The sequence below is a fragment of the Hyla sarda genome, chromosome 1 (assembly GCF_029499605.1).
Source record: "Hyla sarda isolate aHylSar1 chromosome 1, aHylSar1.hap1, whole genome shotgun sequence".
Lineage (NCBI taxonomy): Eukaryota > Metazoa > Chordata > Amphibia > Anura > Hylidae > Hyla > Hyla sarda.
This window is the reverse complement of record NC_079189.1, coordinates 340,184,341-340,201,458: the sequence shown is the minus strand read 5'-3', so window position 1 is coordinate 340,201,458 and position 17,118 is coordinate 340,184,341. Positions and strand designations below refer to the sequence as shown.

The window sequence follows — 17,118 nt, the reverse complement described above, 5'->3', positions numbered from 1 at the left end:
TTGTCGCACAGAAAGTCGCAGTCTAAATATGTGCGACTTTTCTGCGACTTTTGCTGTAGAGGATTTTTAGAACATGATGCATGCAAGTCTATTTTAGACGAAAATGCATTGGAAAATGCATTGGTGCTGAATTTATCAAGTGCGACTTTTGTGCGACAAGTCGCATCTGCCCAAAATACGCTGAAATGTCAGACCATGTTGGAGCAGGTCTAAATGCAGTTTAAGCTGTAGACCCTGAAGTCTGAGCACAGAATTTATCAAGGGCTGTGAGACCTGTGATAAATTAGGAGCACAATAGACAGGAGACTACCACATACGCTGGTCTATAAGCATACCCAGAATAGACTAGATTAGTAAATGTCCCCCACTGTGTTTGGAGGAAGTAGGATGAGTACAACCCCAAGAACACCATCCCAACCGTGAAACATGGAGGTGGAAACATAATTCTTTGGGGCTGCTTCTCTGCAAAGTAGACAGGACGACTGCATCGTATCCTTCCCTCAGTAAGCGCATTGAAGATGGGTCGTGTCTGGGTCTTCAAGCATGACAACAACCCAAAAGATACTGCCAGGGCAACTAAGGAGTGGCTCCGTAAAAAGCACGGTACTGGAGTGGCCTAGCCAGTCTCCAGACCTGAACCCAATAGATAATCTTTGGAGGGAGCTGAAAGTCCATATTGCCCAGCGACAGCCCCGAAACCTGAAGGATCTGGAGAAGGTCTGTATGGAGGAGTGCGCCAAAATCCCTACTACAGTGTGTGCAAACCTGGTCAAGAACTACAGGAAACGTTTGATCTCTGCAAATGCAAATAAAGGTTTCTGTACCAAATATTAAGTTATGCTTTTCCGATGTATCATACTCATGTCAGGCAATAAAATGCAAATTCAGTTTTTTTTTATCATACAATGTGATTTTATGGATTGATGTTTTAGATTCCATCTCTCACAGATGAAAAGTACCAATGATAAAAATGACGGACCTCTACATGCTTTGTAAGTAGGAAAACCTGCAAAATCGGCAGTGTATCAAATACTTGTTCTCCCCACTGTATATATCACAACAAATATAAATGAGATATTTAACATGTATAATCTCCATCTCTTTTTAGAGCTATTTTTATTCAATCACCATGTAAAGCACTGACTATCTGAGCCATCAGTTGATCATAATTTAGTACTTACCTCTCTGGTTTTGCTACAGAAGGGCTCAGCCATAGGAATATGACAAACACCAGGCAGGCAGCTGGGTGCTCCATCATAAAAGGTCTGCTGTCTTTTTGTAGTCCTGTAAACAGTCACCAATTAAGCTTTGTAAGCAGATTAAGAAACCTCTGTCACTTTATGTGTAATAAACATTATATAATTAGGTTGAATATACATACATATTATAATATTGTCATAGAAGAATATGCGGCACAGCTAGCATTGTCCCTGAACATTTCAACAAAACTTTGAAAATAAAATTTTGTCTAATTCTCTATACACAATGAAAGGAATTTACTGAGCACTACTTCTTGAACACCCTTAAAGGACATCTGCAGCTAAAGACAACTTAACCCCCATCCACAGTATAAGGGATAAGTGTCTGATTGCAGGGGGTCCGACCACCTGGACATACACCCCCCCCCCCCGCAATTTCCAGCATGGGGGAAGGGCTCTGCCGCGGCTCTCCCATACAGGAAAGTGCCGACCGCAGCAAGACGCCGCGGCTGACACGACTCCTCCATGTATCTATATGGGAGCCTTAGTGCCTCCCCACCTCTCGCATAGAACTGTTTGTGGAGGGGGTGTACCATCGACCTCTCAGAACTACGTGCATTAGCAGCTCCCAGCGGTTGGACCCCCTGCGATCAGAAACTTCTCCCCTATCCTGTGGATAGGGGATAAGTTGTCTTTTGCTGCAGATGTCCTTTAATACAATTCTCCTGTTTATAATCACTACACAGTGTGCCCTAAACACTTTCCTCTCTGTTGACAAGTTAATATAAAACAGCAACATCTAGTGGTAAAAAAAGGGTTTTCTTTATAGCTTTTGATCAGCAACATAAAATTCAAAGGGAGGTTGTGGGGAAGAAAATATGGAGAGAAAAAAGTTAGTCTAAACTTTTACAGCCCAGGGAGGAGCTGCGGTATAGAACTTTGAAGGTAAGGCTGACCCAGCCCAGAAGTGAAGACATTTTTATTCTCACCTGTCGATAAACTGGTCAATAACAACTATATCTCCAGGCTGGATCTCCTCTCTCAGTGACCCGCAAGCAGTGGTGACCAAAATGTGAGTACACCCTTCCATCTTCAATGCCCAAATATTTGCACGAAAGTTGACATTTGTTGGAGCGATTGTATGTTGCCTGCCATGTCTACAAAACAGAGACATCAAAACTGTTAATAGAGATTCCAAATTGGTTCCTAAATATCTAAATAGAGATCACAACATTTTGAAGTAACAACCTCTGTATTTACTGGCAGCTAAATTATCGCTCTAATTGCAGGGATTTTCCTTCCTTAGAGTACATTCACATATACAGGATCTGCTGCATATTTTGGGCAGCTGATAATTGCTACACATTAACTTCAATGGGTAGTAAAAACAGCTGCAGAAAATATGCAGCAGATCCTGTACATGTGAACGTATCCTTAAAGGGGTACTCTGCTGCTCAGCGTTTGGAACAAACAGCCGTCACACCCCCTCCCATAGACTTGCATTGAGGGGGTGGGGTGTGTGTGACATCATTAGGGTGTGTGGCTATGACATCACAAGCTCCCAGCGCTGAGTCCAGCTATGGGAACAGTCTGTTCCAAACGCTGAGCAGCGGAGTACCCTTTTAAGGAATAACAGAGGACATAACTTAGAGGACAACCAAAGTGTGAAGATATATAATACATACATACATATCCAGCTTTGTAAGTGACTATATACATTTTTTTAGTACAGTAGTTTGAGAAGACACTCATGTGAAACTTATGGTTTCAATAAGTATATATTACATGTGTTTCTTACATTACACAAAACTATTTTGGAATTGTTAAAAAAATAAATAAAAATAAATAAATAAAAAACCTCTAGATATTGTTGTTAAATTGTTATAAGGCCCCATTGTGTCCATTTGAGAAGGCAGTTGCTTAGCAACTTTTTGACATTCTATGCTGCCTTTGCCAAGTCGGCAGGGCTACCGATTCCCCCCAGTGGCAATCACGCTTGCCAGTGCTTCCTGTTCTCCGTCCCAACACCTAGAAATGCCCGTTCACCAGTGATCTGACCCAACTAATGATTGTCTAAGCTGGCATTTCCTATTTATCAGGAAGGAGAACAAGAAGTGCTGACAGCGTGAATAGGCAAGGGCAGAGGATGAGTGACAGGTGAGAACGTGTTTTTAATTTTTCTTGACACCCTTGTAACTTTTAAATATAGAAAACATTTATTCAGATAACAGTTTTAAGTCTTTATGGGTTTTCAGGTTCCCAGTCACTGGCAGCAAACAGATCTGTAGAATAGTGAGCGATCTCAACACAAAGTTTAAGAAATTGAGTTTGAGGTAAACGTTCTTACGGTTACCTTGCAAGAATTATCACAGTCCTATGTATTGGGTCAATCACTATGTGTGGGACCTAGCAACAATGTAGGCAGCAAGTCCCAGAAAGGTTGATACATTTTAAACTTCGGTATATTAAAACAACAACATGTATCTACAAAACAAAATCCTTTTAGGGTAAAAACAAAAACTAGTGCTACTATCACTATATATCATATACGTTCTCATAGCTCCAAAGATTGAGTTCCTCCCAATGGCTACTCATCACAAGAAATAGTCTCAAAGGTTAGACCAATATATACTCATAAATGCACTTCTTACATCCATAAGCTGGCAATTGTCTCAACCTTACCTTGCAAGTAGAACACAGTCCACATTTTTGATTTTTCCAAGAACCAAGGCATCTGATGGCTATAAAAGACACAAACCATGTTACAGCGCTGAGGATGTCAGGAAAAATGTGGCTGCTATGGGCAAATAGGTAATATTTTTTACCCTATCCATGAAAAGGATGGCCCCACATCAACTGCTTTTGTAATTTTAAGACCTGTCAATAAGGCAAGTTGTAAAAGTTAGGTGGGATCCAGCCTAAATCCTTGTTCTCAGCTAGAAAGCAGAATGAGAATTAGCTGTCTCACTCCATATAAGCCAATGTGTGTCAGAGAAAATGGGCAAGTACATTTCCACTACTGTCTGTGTACATACACATAAAAATACTGATCTGTCAAGATCATTGACTAAATTATGAAACTCTTCATGTATTAAAGCTGTCTAATTCAATAAGTACAAATGTGCCTGAGGAATAAGGATAGAGGCATAACGGGACCCCTGCTTTGTGCTCTGTGGTCAGAATGGAGGGGCACTCTCTCAGAAAGGATCTAGCAGACTCAACCTATGCACTGCGCTCAATAGTTATCATTTTGTTAGTTAATATATATTGTTACCTAAACTTTAGCCATTAAAAGGATTATTCAGCCTTTAAAATTGATGACCTCTCCTAAATATGGGCCATCAACATCAGACCAGTAGGCGCCCCTGCAAACAGGCTGTTTATAGGGGCTGCAGCCTCTATTTATTGTTCATACTTGTATTATTAGTAATGGCAGCGCAAGAAACTGTAGCATTAGAAACTGTCCCATTTGAGAGAACAGGGTAATGCTGTAGTTCCCTCCTTGCACTGCTATTACCAACAGTATGCCGATTGCAGGGCACAAAACATTGAAGCAGTCCCAAAACCAGCTGCCCGATAGGCATGCCAGGAGATAAACTCCCACAAATCTAATACTGATGACCTATCCAGAGCAGAGAGCACACTTTTTGGGGTCTTCTTAAGGTTTTGGGTTTTTTCTGTATCGAATCCTAATCCCCCTGGAAAAATGAACGACCATCAGGACCCTGCAATATAATATATGCATGGAACACCAAAAGAACTAGGATTTACTGGACCAGACCCAGAAGTAAGATCCTCAGTTATAGCTTGCCCAGGGCCTAACTTGAATTAGAAATGGCCGAGATTAAGTAATAAAACACTAATCCCCTTAGAATAACTGCCCCCAGATCTGGCCCCTAATATATAAAAGGGCTCATACTAGGGTGATCTCCAGGGCGGTTCTACCCCATTGGATATCCATACCATCAGACTCACCTCACAGAAGATCTCATCACACATGCCGGCTGACGTCAACTACAGCCCCAGCGTGAGAACTGAAGGCGATGCACATAACTCCTGAGGCAGCAGAACATCTCCCAGTGAGGAATGGGCCTTACTCTTAACTAACTGCGGCATGAACCAAGCCCTGATCGATCCTGTGGCACAGGTACTGACCTCCCTGGACCCACCATGACAGCAGCCTCAGGACCTCCTGTGCCTGCCTTAGAAGGGACAGGAAAAAGCACTGCCGCGTGTCCCTTTTAAGGGCAATTGGGAAGATTTATTAAAACTTGTGCGGAAAAGTTAACCAGTTTCACATAGCCAATTTTTTTTTTTTTTTTTTAAAGGCCTTTGAAAAATAGGAGACACAATTTGATTGGTTGCTATGGGCAAGTGATCAGCTTTTTCTCTACGCAGGTTTTGATAAATCTCCTCAAATGAAAGAAACCTTCTGTTGGTGCTGTCACAGAGGTGAGGAGGGAAAATCTGTTCCATACTTCTGCAGAGAGATGTTTGTGTCTTGTACAAACCTTTTTGCACGCCGCGCTGCCAGCTCAGAATCTGCTGTGTGACTACCACGGAACCGGAGTATCGCGACATCACGACTCCGCCCCATGTGACATCACGCCCCGCCCCGCTATGCAAGTCTATGTGAGGGGGTGTGAAGTCACACAGGGGCGATGTCGTCACACGGCAGATTCTGAACTGGCAGCGCGGCGTGCAGCTTCCCGAGGTGGGTGCTGAATGCAAGACCCCCGCGGTCACACATCTTATCCCCTATCCTTTGGATAGGGGATAAGATGTCTTAGGGCCGTAGTACCCCTTTAAGATGTATGGAAAAGTTGCAGTGCACAGAATTTGGAGCCTAAGGCTAGGTTCACACATGCAAAAAGTGTGTGCAATGTCTTTACAAAAAAAACTAAAACCTGTGGTCGCTAAGACAGCTCAGAATTACGCTGTCTCATTGATGGCAATGCATTTCCTTTTGGAATCTGCAAAAACAGTGAACATGTTTAATGTTTTTGCGGATGCCGGAATCAAGATTTCCAAGCCAGAAACACGGCACGGAAATTCTGCTATGTGCACAGTGCAGCGGAATCCCATTGAAATCAATAATTTTCTGCTGCTGAGGAATTTATCTGCAGAATTCTTTTGTGAAAGTAAAGAAAAGTAAATGAAGTTCCAAGTATTGTATTACACACTTAAAGGGTTACTTACTTAGAAATTTTTTTTTTTTTAAAGGAGTAGTCCTGTGGTGAGCAACTTATCCCCTATCCTAAGGATAGGGGATAAGTTGCAGATCGCGGGGGGTCCGACCGCCGGGGCCCCCTGCGATCTCCTGTACGGAGCCCCGACAGCCCGCGGGAAGGGGGCGTGTCGACCTCCGCACGAGGCGGCGTCCGACACGCCCCCTCAATACAACTCTATGGCAGAGCCGAAGCGCTGCCTTCGGCAATCTCCGGCTCTGCCATAGAGATGTATTGAGGGGGCGTGTCGGCCGCCGCCTCGTGCGGGGGTCGACACCCGCTATCTCGGCGGAGAGCCGGGGCCCCGTACAGAGAGATCGCAGGGGGCCCCAGCGGTCGGACCCCCCGCGATCTCAAACTTATCCCCTATCCTTAGGATAGGGGATAAGTTTTTCACCACTGGACTACCCCTTTAAATCAACTGGTGCCAGAAAGTTAAACAGATTTGTAAATCACTTCTATTAAAAAAAATCTTAATCCTTCCAGTACTTATTAGCTGCTGTATACTACAGAGAAAATTATTTTATTTTTGGAACACAGTGCTCTCACGAGCTGAAATCATGAGCACAGCTCTCTGCTGACATCTCTGTCCATTTTAGGAACTGTCCAGAGCAGCATATGTTTGCTATGGGAATTTTCTCCTACTCTGGACAGTTCTTAAAATGGACAGAGGTATCAGCAGAGAACACTGTGGTCATTGTAAAAATATTTAATATACAATTATAACTCATGCAAGGTATTGAGCTAAGAGTATGGTATTTTGTGATACAAGATGGATGCCATGACCTTTAGGCTATAGCTGAATACTATAGATAGATATTGCTTAGCTAGAGCTATGCATAGCATACTATTCTAAGTTAGTCACAGGCCTACCATATATGTGAAGGGTAGTAATGTCCAATCAGTATGCAAGTTAAGCATGACATATTGTATACACCCATTAGTTAAAGATATACTCAAACCAACCCACTAGGAGGAGATATATAGAGATAAGTATATTTATGGATATAAGACTTAGTATAACCACGCCCACATATGTAAATAACACACCCATAAGTATGGTATAAAAGAAGACTGCAACACCAGGGGGCAGCATCATTAAGGAGACCTCACTCATTCATGGAGGACGAGGAGGGCATCATGAAGAACCAAGGATGAAGTAAGCCAAGCCAAGCCAAGCCAAGAGGAAGGAGGCGGAGCCAATCCAGTTTGATGAAGGAAGAAGCCATCTTAGATGAACTTTCAATGATGAATCCAGCCCACACAACCCTCAGTTGGCGAGATTGTTCTAAGAACATGCCTGCACTTCCTATGGTTATTATTGTAATACTTAAGCAAGGACTGTTATTTACATAAGATTTACTAGTTTGTTCTGTCTGCCATATTTGTCTATGAGCCTAATAATAAATGTCATTTTTGTTTACTTAATGCGAGTAATTTATTCCAATGGTGACTGTGTCAAATGAAATTTGACCAGTATAAGAATGTAACAGTCATGATGTCAGCAGAGAGCTCTGTGTTCCAAAAAGAAAACCATTTGCTCGCAGTATTCAGCAGCTAATAAGTACTGGAAGGATTAAGATTTTTTTTAATAGAAGTAATTTACAAATCTGTTTAACTTTCTGGCACCGGTTGATTTAAAAAAAAAGTTTTCCACGGGAGTACCCCTTTAATAAAGTGTAACAATGTATTACTGAAAATCTACTATTATAAATTTTAACATAAGATACATCCATAGCTTGTATGTAATATATGTACATACTTTGCCAAAGGGTGTCTCAACGTATTTCTCAGTTCTTCCTTCCAAAATATCAGGGTCATCCAGTCCAGACCCACCAATAATTCCAACCTATGATAGAAATAATAAATATTTTATTACATTGTTTTTATAAAGAATAACCGAAAGAACAAAACTCGACATCAGACATACTATAGTACTAACTTCACCATTGAAAAATGCTCTGGCTTGCCTGTTATGATCTGGTTCGCCCGTTACCTTCTTTAACCCCTTAAGGACAGCCATTTTTTGCAAATCTGACCTGTGTCACTTTATGCATTAATAACTCTGGGGTGCTTTTACGCTCTTCATCCCTCTTCATCCCAAAACAAACAACAATAAATAAATAAATATAAAAACATTGTGGTGCAAAATTGAAAAACAAACCATAAAACTTCATTTTGGGGGGCTTCAGTTTCTACACAGTGCACTCTTCGGTAAAAATTACACATTGGGGGAGGTTTATCAATTAGCCTGAAACCCTAATTGGTTTCATATCTTAATGAGCTCTGGTAAAGTGAAAGTTGAGCTGTGATTGGTTGCTATGGCAAAAAAAAAAAAAAACACAACTAGGGTTTCAGGCTGATTGATAAATTGGGCCATTATCTAATTTCTGTAGATCCATACTATTAACCCCTTAACAACCAAGGACGTATATTTATGTCCTTGGCCAGCTCCCGCGATATAATGCGGGGTCACGCGGTGACCCTGCGTCATATCGGGTCGGTCCCGGCATGTATCTGAAGCCGGGACCTGGGGCTAATAGCGCGCGGCAGCGATCGCGGTGCCGTGCGCTATTAACCCTTTAGACGCGGCGTTCAAAGTTGAACGCCGCATCTAAAACTAAAGTAAAACCTTCCCGGCTGCTCAGTGGGGCTGATCGCGACCACCGCAGTGAAAATGCGGTTTCCCGATCACCTGAGACATGAACGGTGGTCCTCTTATCTTCCTCCAGCGTGTCCCTTCGGCGATTGATTGCTCCAAGGCTGAGATTCAGGCTTGAGCAATCGACCGCCGATAACACTGATCAGTGCAAAGCTATGGCTTTGCAGTGAACAGTGCTGGCAACCAGTGTGCGCAGTGTTATAGGTCCCTATGGGAGCTATAACACTGCAAAAAAAAGTGGGAAAAAAAAAGTTAATAAATGTGATTTAACCCTTTCCTTAACAAAAGTTCAAATCACCCCCCTTTTCCCATAAAAAAAAAACACCATGTAAATAAAAATAAACATATGTGGTATCGCCGCATGCGTAAATGTCATAACTATAAAAATGTATCATTAATTAAACCGCACGGTAAATGACGTACGCGCAAAAAATTCCAAAGTCCAAAAAAACGTATTTTTGGTCACTTTCTATATCATGAAAAAATTCATAAAAAGCGATCAAAAAGTCCGATCAATATAAAAATGGTACCGCTAAAAACTTCAGATCACGGCGCAAAAAATGAGTCCTCATACCACCCCATACGCAGAAAAATAAAAAAGTTATAGGGGTCAGAATATGACAATTTTAAACTTATAAATTTCCGTGCATGTAGTTATGATTTTTTCCAGAAATACGACAAAATCAAACCGATATAAGTAGGGGATCATTTTAATCGTATGGACCTACAGATCAGGTGTCATTTTTACTGAAAAATGTACAGCGTAGAAACGGAAGTTCCAAAAGTCACAAAATGGCGTTTTTTCTTCAATTTCGTCGCACATTGGTTTTTTTCCCCACTTCGCTGTAGATTTTGGGGTAAAATGACTGATGTCACTGCAAAGTAGAATTGGTGGCGCAAAAAATAAGCCATCATATGGATTTTTAGCTGCAAAATTGAAAGGGTTATGATTTTTAAAAGGTGAGGAGGAAAAAACGAAAGTGCAAAAACTGAAAAACCCTGCATCCTTAACGGGTTAAAATACCCAATTTACAATGGTTCTGTTTTATATTACTACTAAAAAAAAATTATAACTTTTTGTATGAAAAGGAGTATGCTTAACCTCTTAAGGACCCAGCCATTTTACACCTTAAGGACCCGGCCATTTTTTGCACATCTGACCACTGTCACTTTAAACATTAATATCTCTGGAATGCTTTTAGTTATCATTCTGATTCCGAGATTGTTTTTTCGTGACATATTCTACTTTAACATAGTGGTAAAATATTTTTGGTAACTTGCATCCTTTCTTGGGGGAGGAGCATGCTGGGAGGAGGGTGAATGCCTCGCCCCCCCCCCCCCCCCCTAGGGAACCGACAGCTGAGGATGGATGTTTAGCCCTGGAGACTCGTCCATGCCTTGCTGGAGAACCCCCGACTGACCCCAGTTGGTACATACCCGCAGTCGGTAGCTGAGCGGTCTTTATTTGCTGGTGAAATCCCTGGCGGGAGAAGTTGGAGATTGGGAGAGCGGGGAAGTCAGCGCCCCACGTGTGCAGAGGCGAGAGTGAGGCTTGGTCGGTGGAGTTCCGGGTGAGAGCCGGAGGAACGCCACACCACGCTGTGTGCAGAGGCGAAAGTGAGGCTTGGACAGCAGAGTTCCGGGTGAGAGCCGGAGAGACGCCACTGCACGCCATCGGCCATTGGAGGCGTACGGCGGAGCAGGCAGCAGCGCGACAACAGGGAAACCGCGGAGGAGCCTGAGCCCCAAGACGGCAGAGGAGGCAGAGTGAGAGCCTGCCTCCAGGCACAAGTTCAAGTAAAAGAACAGGTGGTCGTCAAGGGACTCCAGCAGAAAACGGGGTCAGAACGTTCCCATATGTTTCTTTTCTCTATTGACTGTGTTATTCCACCAAACTGAGGGAGCGGCCCTCTGCTGGATTCTCCCTAAGCTCCCAGTAAATAAGCATTGTTTAAGGAACGGCGCTTTACTGCTTAGATTAACACTTTAAGGGAACTGTGTTTTTTGTCCTCTGCTCTCATTAAATGAGAGGAACTGATTAAGATAAATATATGGAAAGGCAGTGAGAGTGCCGGTGTATTAGAGGAGAAGAAATACCTCCTGGGTACCATCCTTTTATTTTTCACCACTAAAACGGGACACTGAAGGTGACCCCCTGATTGCAATATTGGACACAGTGTATGAAAGAAGTGTATTCCTCGCCCTCTGCGCCTCGTTTTTTTTATTTTTAAGGAGGGAACGATTAGTAGAATTAAACGAACTGGCAGTGAGAGTGCCTGTGTATCAGAATAGAAGAACTTCCCCCCTGTGCATCATCTCTTTCCCCCCGACACTGAAAGTGATTTTTGACTGTATCATAGGACACACAGTGTATAGTGTGTTTCACGAAGTGGAACTGTGCTCTGATACCCTCAACTTTTATCCTAAGTAGGAGGTGGCGTAGGGTAAAAAGGTCCTCTTGGAAAATGGCACCAAAATTAAATAAAACCAATAGTCCTGGAAAGGACCAGAAAAGCACAGGCAAATTGGACAAATACATGTCATCTCCTGGGATATCTGTAAAAAGAAATCAAAATAAATCCAATGTGGGGGAGCAGGGTCCTTATCCCTCTCCGGAGGAGGGAGAAATACCCTCCCCGGTACTGGAGAAAATACTAGCAGCTGTTAATAAGTGCAACAACTCCATAGGGGGATGGCGCGGGGGGGGGGGGGGGGTGTATGGTGGACCGAGGTTTGTGTTTTTTTTTTTTTTTTTCTCTCCCTCTCCTGGTTCCTCTGCTATCGTTCCTTCCTCATAATGGACAGAGGGATAAGAGGGGATAGAGGATGAGTAATATAAAATTGATAGCCTGGAACGTTCGGGGGCTTGGGGAAAATGTTAAAAGGATGGCAGTAATGAGTGTGGTTAAAAACTATCTCCCATGCGTTCTTGGCCTGCTAGAAACACACCTGACAAGGGATACGGTTCAGATATTAAAAAGAAGTTGGTGGGGAGTAGTTTCCACTCATTTTTTACATCTTGCTCACGGGGGGTATCAGTTTTTTTCCATAGAAGTACAAAACTACAACTCCCAGCATGCACAGTCTATCAGTGCATGCTGGTAGTTATAGTTTTGCAACAGCTGGAGGCACACGGGTTGGGAAACACAGAGTTAGGAAACAGACAATGTTTCCCAACCAGTGTGCCTCCTGTTGTTGCAAAACCACAACTCCCAAACATTCTCAGGCATGCTGGAAGTAGTAGTTCGGCAACATCTTTAGAGCCAGATGTTGCCGAACTACAACTCCCAGCATGCTTGGAGTTGTAGTTTTGCAACATCTGGAGGACTACAGTTTGCAGACCACTAATACAGTGGTTCCCAATCTGTGCCCTTCCAGATGTTGCAAAATTACAACTCCCAGTATGCCAAAACTGTCCAGGAATGCTGGGAGTTGTAGTTCTGCAACATCTGAAGGGCCAGATGTTACAGAACTACAACTCCCAGAATGCCTGGACAGTAAGGGCATGCTGAGGATGTGTAGTTTTTTTTGCAACATCTGGAAGGGGACAGTGGTCTCCAAACTGTGGACCTCCAGATGTTGCAAAACTGCAACTCCCAGCATGCCCAGACGCCAAGGGCTGTCTGGGCATGCTGGGAGTAGTAGTATACAGGGTCCCATTACAGCAATGCATGTCGCTTTACGGCGACGTGCATTGCTGCAAAGGGCCCGACCGCAGCTGAAGAGGAACTCTCCTGTCGCAGCCGTCTTCATCGTCTGGATCCGGGTCTTCAGGGACGAGGTAAGTACCGGGGCCGGTCGCCAGCACTCCCCCGTCCCCAGCCGCGTCCTCCAGGCTTCCTCCCGTCCTCTCCGGACTTCAAGGGGCCAGACAGGGCGGGAGGAAGTAACCCCCTCCTGCGATTGGTCGGTTAACTAACCGACGGATCGCAGGGGATAGGAGGAGGTGGCAGGCCCGGCGCGCGGCAGGGACCGGAAAACGGCAGGGCGTATGGATACCCCCTGGGTCCTTAAGGCCCAGGGTGTGAGGGCGTATCCATACGCCCTGGGTCCTTAAGAGGTTAAAAATTTTCTCTTTTGACCCCCTATAACACTTATTTTTCTGTATACAGTGATGTATGAGGGCTTATTTTTTTTGCACCCTGATGTGTAGCTTTTATTGATACCATGTTTGTTTTTATGGGACTTTTTGATCACTTTTTACTAATTTTTTTTCTTATATATAAAGTGATCAAAAATCGACAATTCTGGACTTTTTTTTTACATTTACGCCATTGACCATGTGGTTTAATTAACATTTTAATACTTTTGCTATTTACACACGTGGCAAAACCCCATGTGTTTATGTTTTTTTTGTGAACTTTTATTAGGGAAGGGGTTAATTCAGATTTGTTAACTTTTTTTTATTTTTTACATGCAATCTTTTCATTGCATACATTGAATATGCTGGCCATAGCACAGCATTGATCAGGGTCATTGGCACTCCATTGCTTCAGTTTGCCATGGCTTCCTGCAGCATTGGAGCGTCGATTGGACAGTGAAGATGCAGGTAAGGGCCCTCCTGACATTCTTTTAGCTGATCGGGACCCCACGATTTCACTGTGGGTGTCACAATCAGCTCCAATGGGATACAGATATCTGTTTTTTATTGGCGGACATCTGCCTAATCAGCGATGTCCTGCATTGCCTGTGGGTCCTGGCTGCTCATAGCACTGGGTATGAAGCTCATTCAGCTCCTGGGAAAAGAAGGGTCATTATATATAAAATAACTTTTTAAAGCCCCATAGGGGACTTTTATATGCATTCGCTATACAGTAGCATTTTACAGTGAGATTGGTGCTCCACTGATACAGCCTGGCAGAGCCAGGATGCATCAGTGAAACGGCGATCCAGCGGCAAGTAAGGAGACCCACCTCTACCATTTCAGCACAGAAGACCCCCGAGACCACATCAGAAGGGTCAGATGAGCCCAGTGAGCTAGCCGGCATCTAGTATCTAATACTTTAGACATGATTGGAATTGATCATGGTGTCTAAAGGTTTAAAGGACAGGATAGAGGATAAGTGTTTGATCGCAGGGGGGTCCAACCGTTGAGACCCCCTGCAATCTCCAAACAGCACGTACGCCGCCTCCCCGTCTCTCCCATAGAGTAACATGGAGGAGGCGTGTCGGCCGCAACGTCATACTGTGGCCGGCACGCCTCCTGCACAGGAGAGCCGCAGCAGAGCCATGGCCCCGTGCAGGAGATTGCGTGGGGGTACCAGCGGTCGGACCCCCCCCCCCCCGGATCAAACACTTATCCCCCCTGTGGATAGGGGATAAGTGTCAAAGGGCTGCAGATTTCCTTTAATGATGGGTGGCAGCAGGATCACAGCTTCTAATCATTAGCTGTGAGTGCCCGGCTCCTGCGCTCACTTCAAAGTCACTTAACGCTAAATTGACACCCTGCATCCTTAACAGGTTAAGACTCTTCGGCTATGTCCATGCAATTTTTTAAACCATAATTTTATGGCTCAAAACTATATTAACCCCTTAAGGACCACGGGTTTTTCCGTTTTTGTACTTACTTTAGAAAATACATCACTAAAATTCTGAAGAGTCACGTGACGCTCAGCGTATCACCGGCCGCATCAGTGTCCCCCTGCGGCCGGTGATATGTTGAGCGCCACATGACTCAATGACTTACAGGAAGTGGAAGAAGTCGGGGACCGGAGAACGGGACATAGATATTAGCGGAACGGAACGTAGGAAGGAGAGTTAAAGTTTGTTTTGTTTCGCTTGGCAGCCTGGGCACACAGGGTTAAAAAATAAAAAACGCACCAAAGTACTTCTTTAACTTTAAAGGGAACCAATCATCAGATGCTACCCTATATAATGTTTAGCAAAGTGTTATATATGGTAAAATCTTTATTCTCGCTATCCCTGGGGGCCTCTCCTGCCTCATGGTGATCATATGAACTTATAAACTAATCCCCTGGGCAGGGAGCTCCTCTTACCGTTACTGGGGTTCTCCGGCGCTTAGACATCTTATCCCCTATCCAAAGGATAGGGGATAAGATGCCTGATCTCGGGGGTCCCACAGCTGGGGACCCCCATGATCTTGCACGCCGCACCCTGTTTAAAATCAGTCCCCGGAGTGTGTTCGCTCCGGGTCTGATTACTGTCAATCACGGGGCTGGAGCATTGTGATGTCAAGGCAACGCCCCCCTCAATGCAAGCCTATGGGAGGGGGTGTGACAGCGAACGCGCTCCGGGGACTGATTTTAAACGGTGTGCGGCGTGCAAGATCACGGGGGTCCCCAGCGATCAGGCATCTTATCCCCTATCCTTTGGATAGGGGATAAGATGTCTAAGCGCCGGAGTACCCCTATAAAGGCCATCTCGCCCCCTCCCATAGACTTGCATTGAGGGGACGGGGCGTGACGTCACACGGGGCGGAGTCCTGACATCACGGACTTCTGTTCCCGTGGTCGTGACCCAGACCCTCCAGCGCTTCCGGACAAGAAACAGGTGGGTGCCGCATGCAATATTGCGGGGGTCCCCAGCAGCGGGACCCCCGGGGATGGTGAGGATAAAGATTTTACCCTATATAACAGTTTGCCAAGCATTATATAGGTTAAAGCCTGATGATTGGTTCCCTTTAATGGGTAGCTAAATCAGCTGTAGAAAATATGCCGCAGATCCTGTGCATGTGAACGTACCCTTAAAGTCTCCCCCCGCGTTATGGTAATGAGGCACAAGTAGTCATTGGGGTGCTCGGGATCTAGAAATAGTCACCGCGCTGCAGACTGTAATCACGCCTACTCAGAAGTGACAGTCTGGGCACTGCCAATGTCACTGCTCCGCTCCTTGGCAACAATACCTCTACGTGCACAATGATACCACTGTTTCTAGTGCAAGATTGTAGCGCAGAGAGAGTGATGTCACCCAAGTCATGGTAGGAGGGATTACTGCAAGGGGCGTGGTCACTAATCCAGGACCTGCAATGGCTCATTACCACACCGTGTGGGACACTTTAAGGGTAGGGTCACATGTACAGAGTCGGCTGATGAATTTACTGGCCATTGACTTAAAAAAATAAAAGAAAATCAGCAGCAAAATAAGCTGAGAATGCTTTACATGTGACCTAACAATGTTTTCTACGCTATAGCCGAGGCCTGGAGGACATAAAGGTGTAGTGAGAAACCTATTGTGCCAAGTTACATTGATATAACCTGGTGACGGTCCCTTTAAGGAAAAACATGGCCTGGATGCTTCTATTGTTTAGTGTGCTGTTTCACAAACAAGGCGCCCCCAGCTGCTGCAAAACTACAATTCCCAGCATGCCCGGACAGCCTTTGGCTGTCCGGGCATGCTGGGAGTTGTAGTTTTTCAACAGCTGGAGGCACCCTGGTTGGGAAACACGTGTGCCGCCTCCATCACCCCTGCCAGGTTCTGTACACCGGGAAACCCCTTTGGCGGAGCGCCCATTATTTCCTTCTGTAATCCCTAGGGAGTCACCCGCGAATAACATGACAATAGCCTGCCCTGCCGCACCTGTCACGTTACCAGGATGGGACATAAGTGACGCTAGGGACTGGCTACAAACAGCCTACCTTCACGGGCGCGTGTCCCGCAGCCATTGCGTGCTCTGGGGGAGGGGCCACTCACTACAAACGCTATTGCGTAATACAACCTCAGTGACGCGGGGAGGGACCTGCCTCTTCAGTCTGGCGGGAAACTCTGTATGTAGTGAGGAAATAACTTTACGGCGGACTGTGCTGTGATGCCTGCCCTGTATAAGCGGCGTAATGTGCATGTAGTATAGCTCTATGGGTGTCACTGTGCCGTGTACAATAGCAAAGCTGTATGTGTGTCAGTGTTGTGTGTAGTATGCACGTAGCAGAGCTGTGTGTCAGTGTTGTGTGTAGTATGCACATAGCAGAGCTGTATGTGTCAGTGTTGTGTGTATTATGCACGTAGCAGAGCTGTATGTGTCAGTGTTGTGTGTATTATGCACATAGCAGAGCTGTATGTGTCAGTGTTGTGT

The 17,118-nt window shown here is 44.7% G+C and overlaps 1 protein-coding gene across 3 annotated transcripts in view; it reads right to left on the bottom strand.

The window, feature by feature from the left end:
• Positions 1-16,755, bottom strand: part of MTAP (methylthioadenosine phosphorylase) — a 62,191-nt gene extending 45,436 nt beyond the window's left edge. The window contains exons 1-5 of one of the 3 annotated variants that reach the window (XM_056520436.1): positions 16,685-16,755; positions 8,190-8,276; positions 3,882-3,940; positions 2,189-2,356; positions 1,182-1,284 (exon numbers count right to left, since the gene is read on the bottom strand). In XM_056520436.1, coding sequence (XP_056376411.1) covers positions 1,182-1,284; positions 2,189-2,356; positions 3,882-3,940; positions 8,190-8,276; positions 16,685-16,711 — 444 coding nt within the window. In that variant the 5' untranslated portion in view covers positions 16,712-16,755. Of the gene's footprint in view, positions 1-1,181; positions 1,285-2,188; positions 2,357-3,881; positions 3,941-4,024; positions 4,049-8,189; positions 8,277-16,684 lie in introns of those variants that run through there. The other 2 variants (XM_056520453.1, XM_056520445.1) reach the window with 2 other exon arrangements.
• Positions 16,756-17,118: the final 363 nt, after the last annotated feature.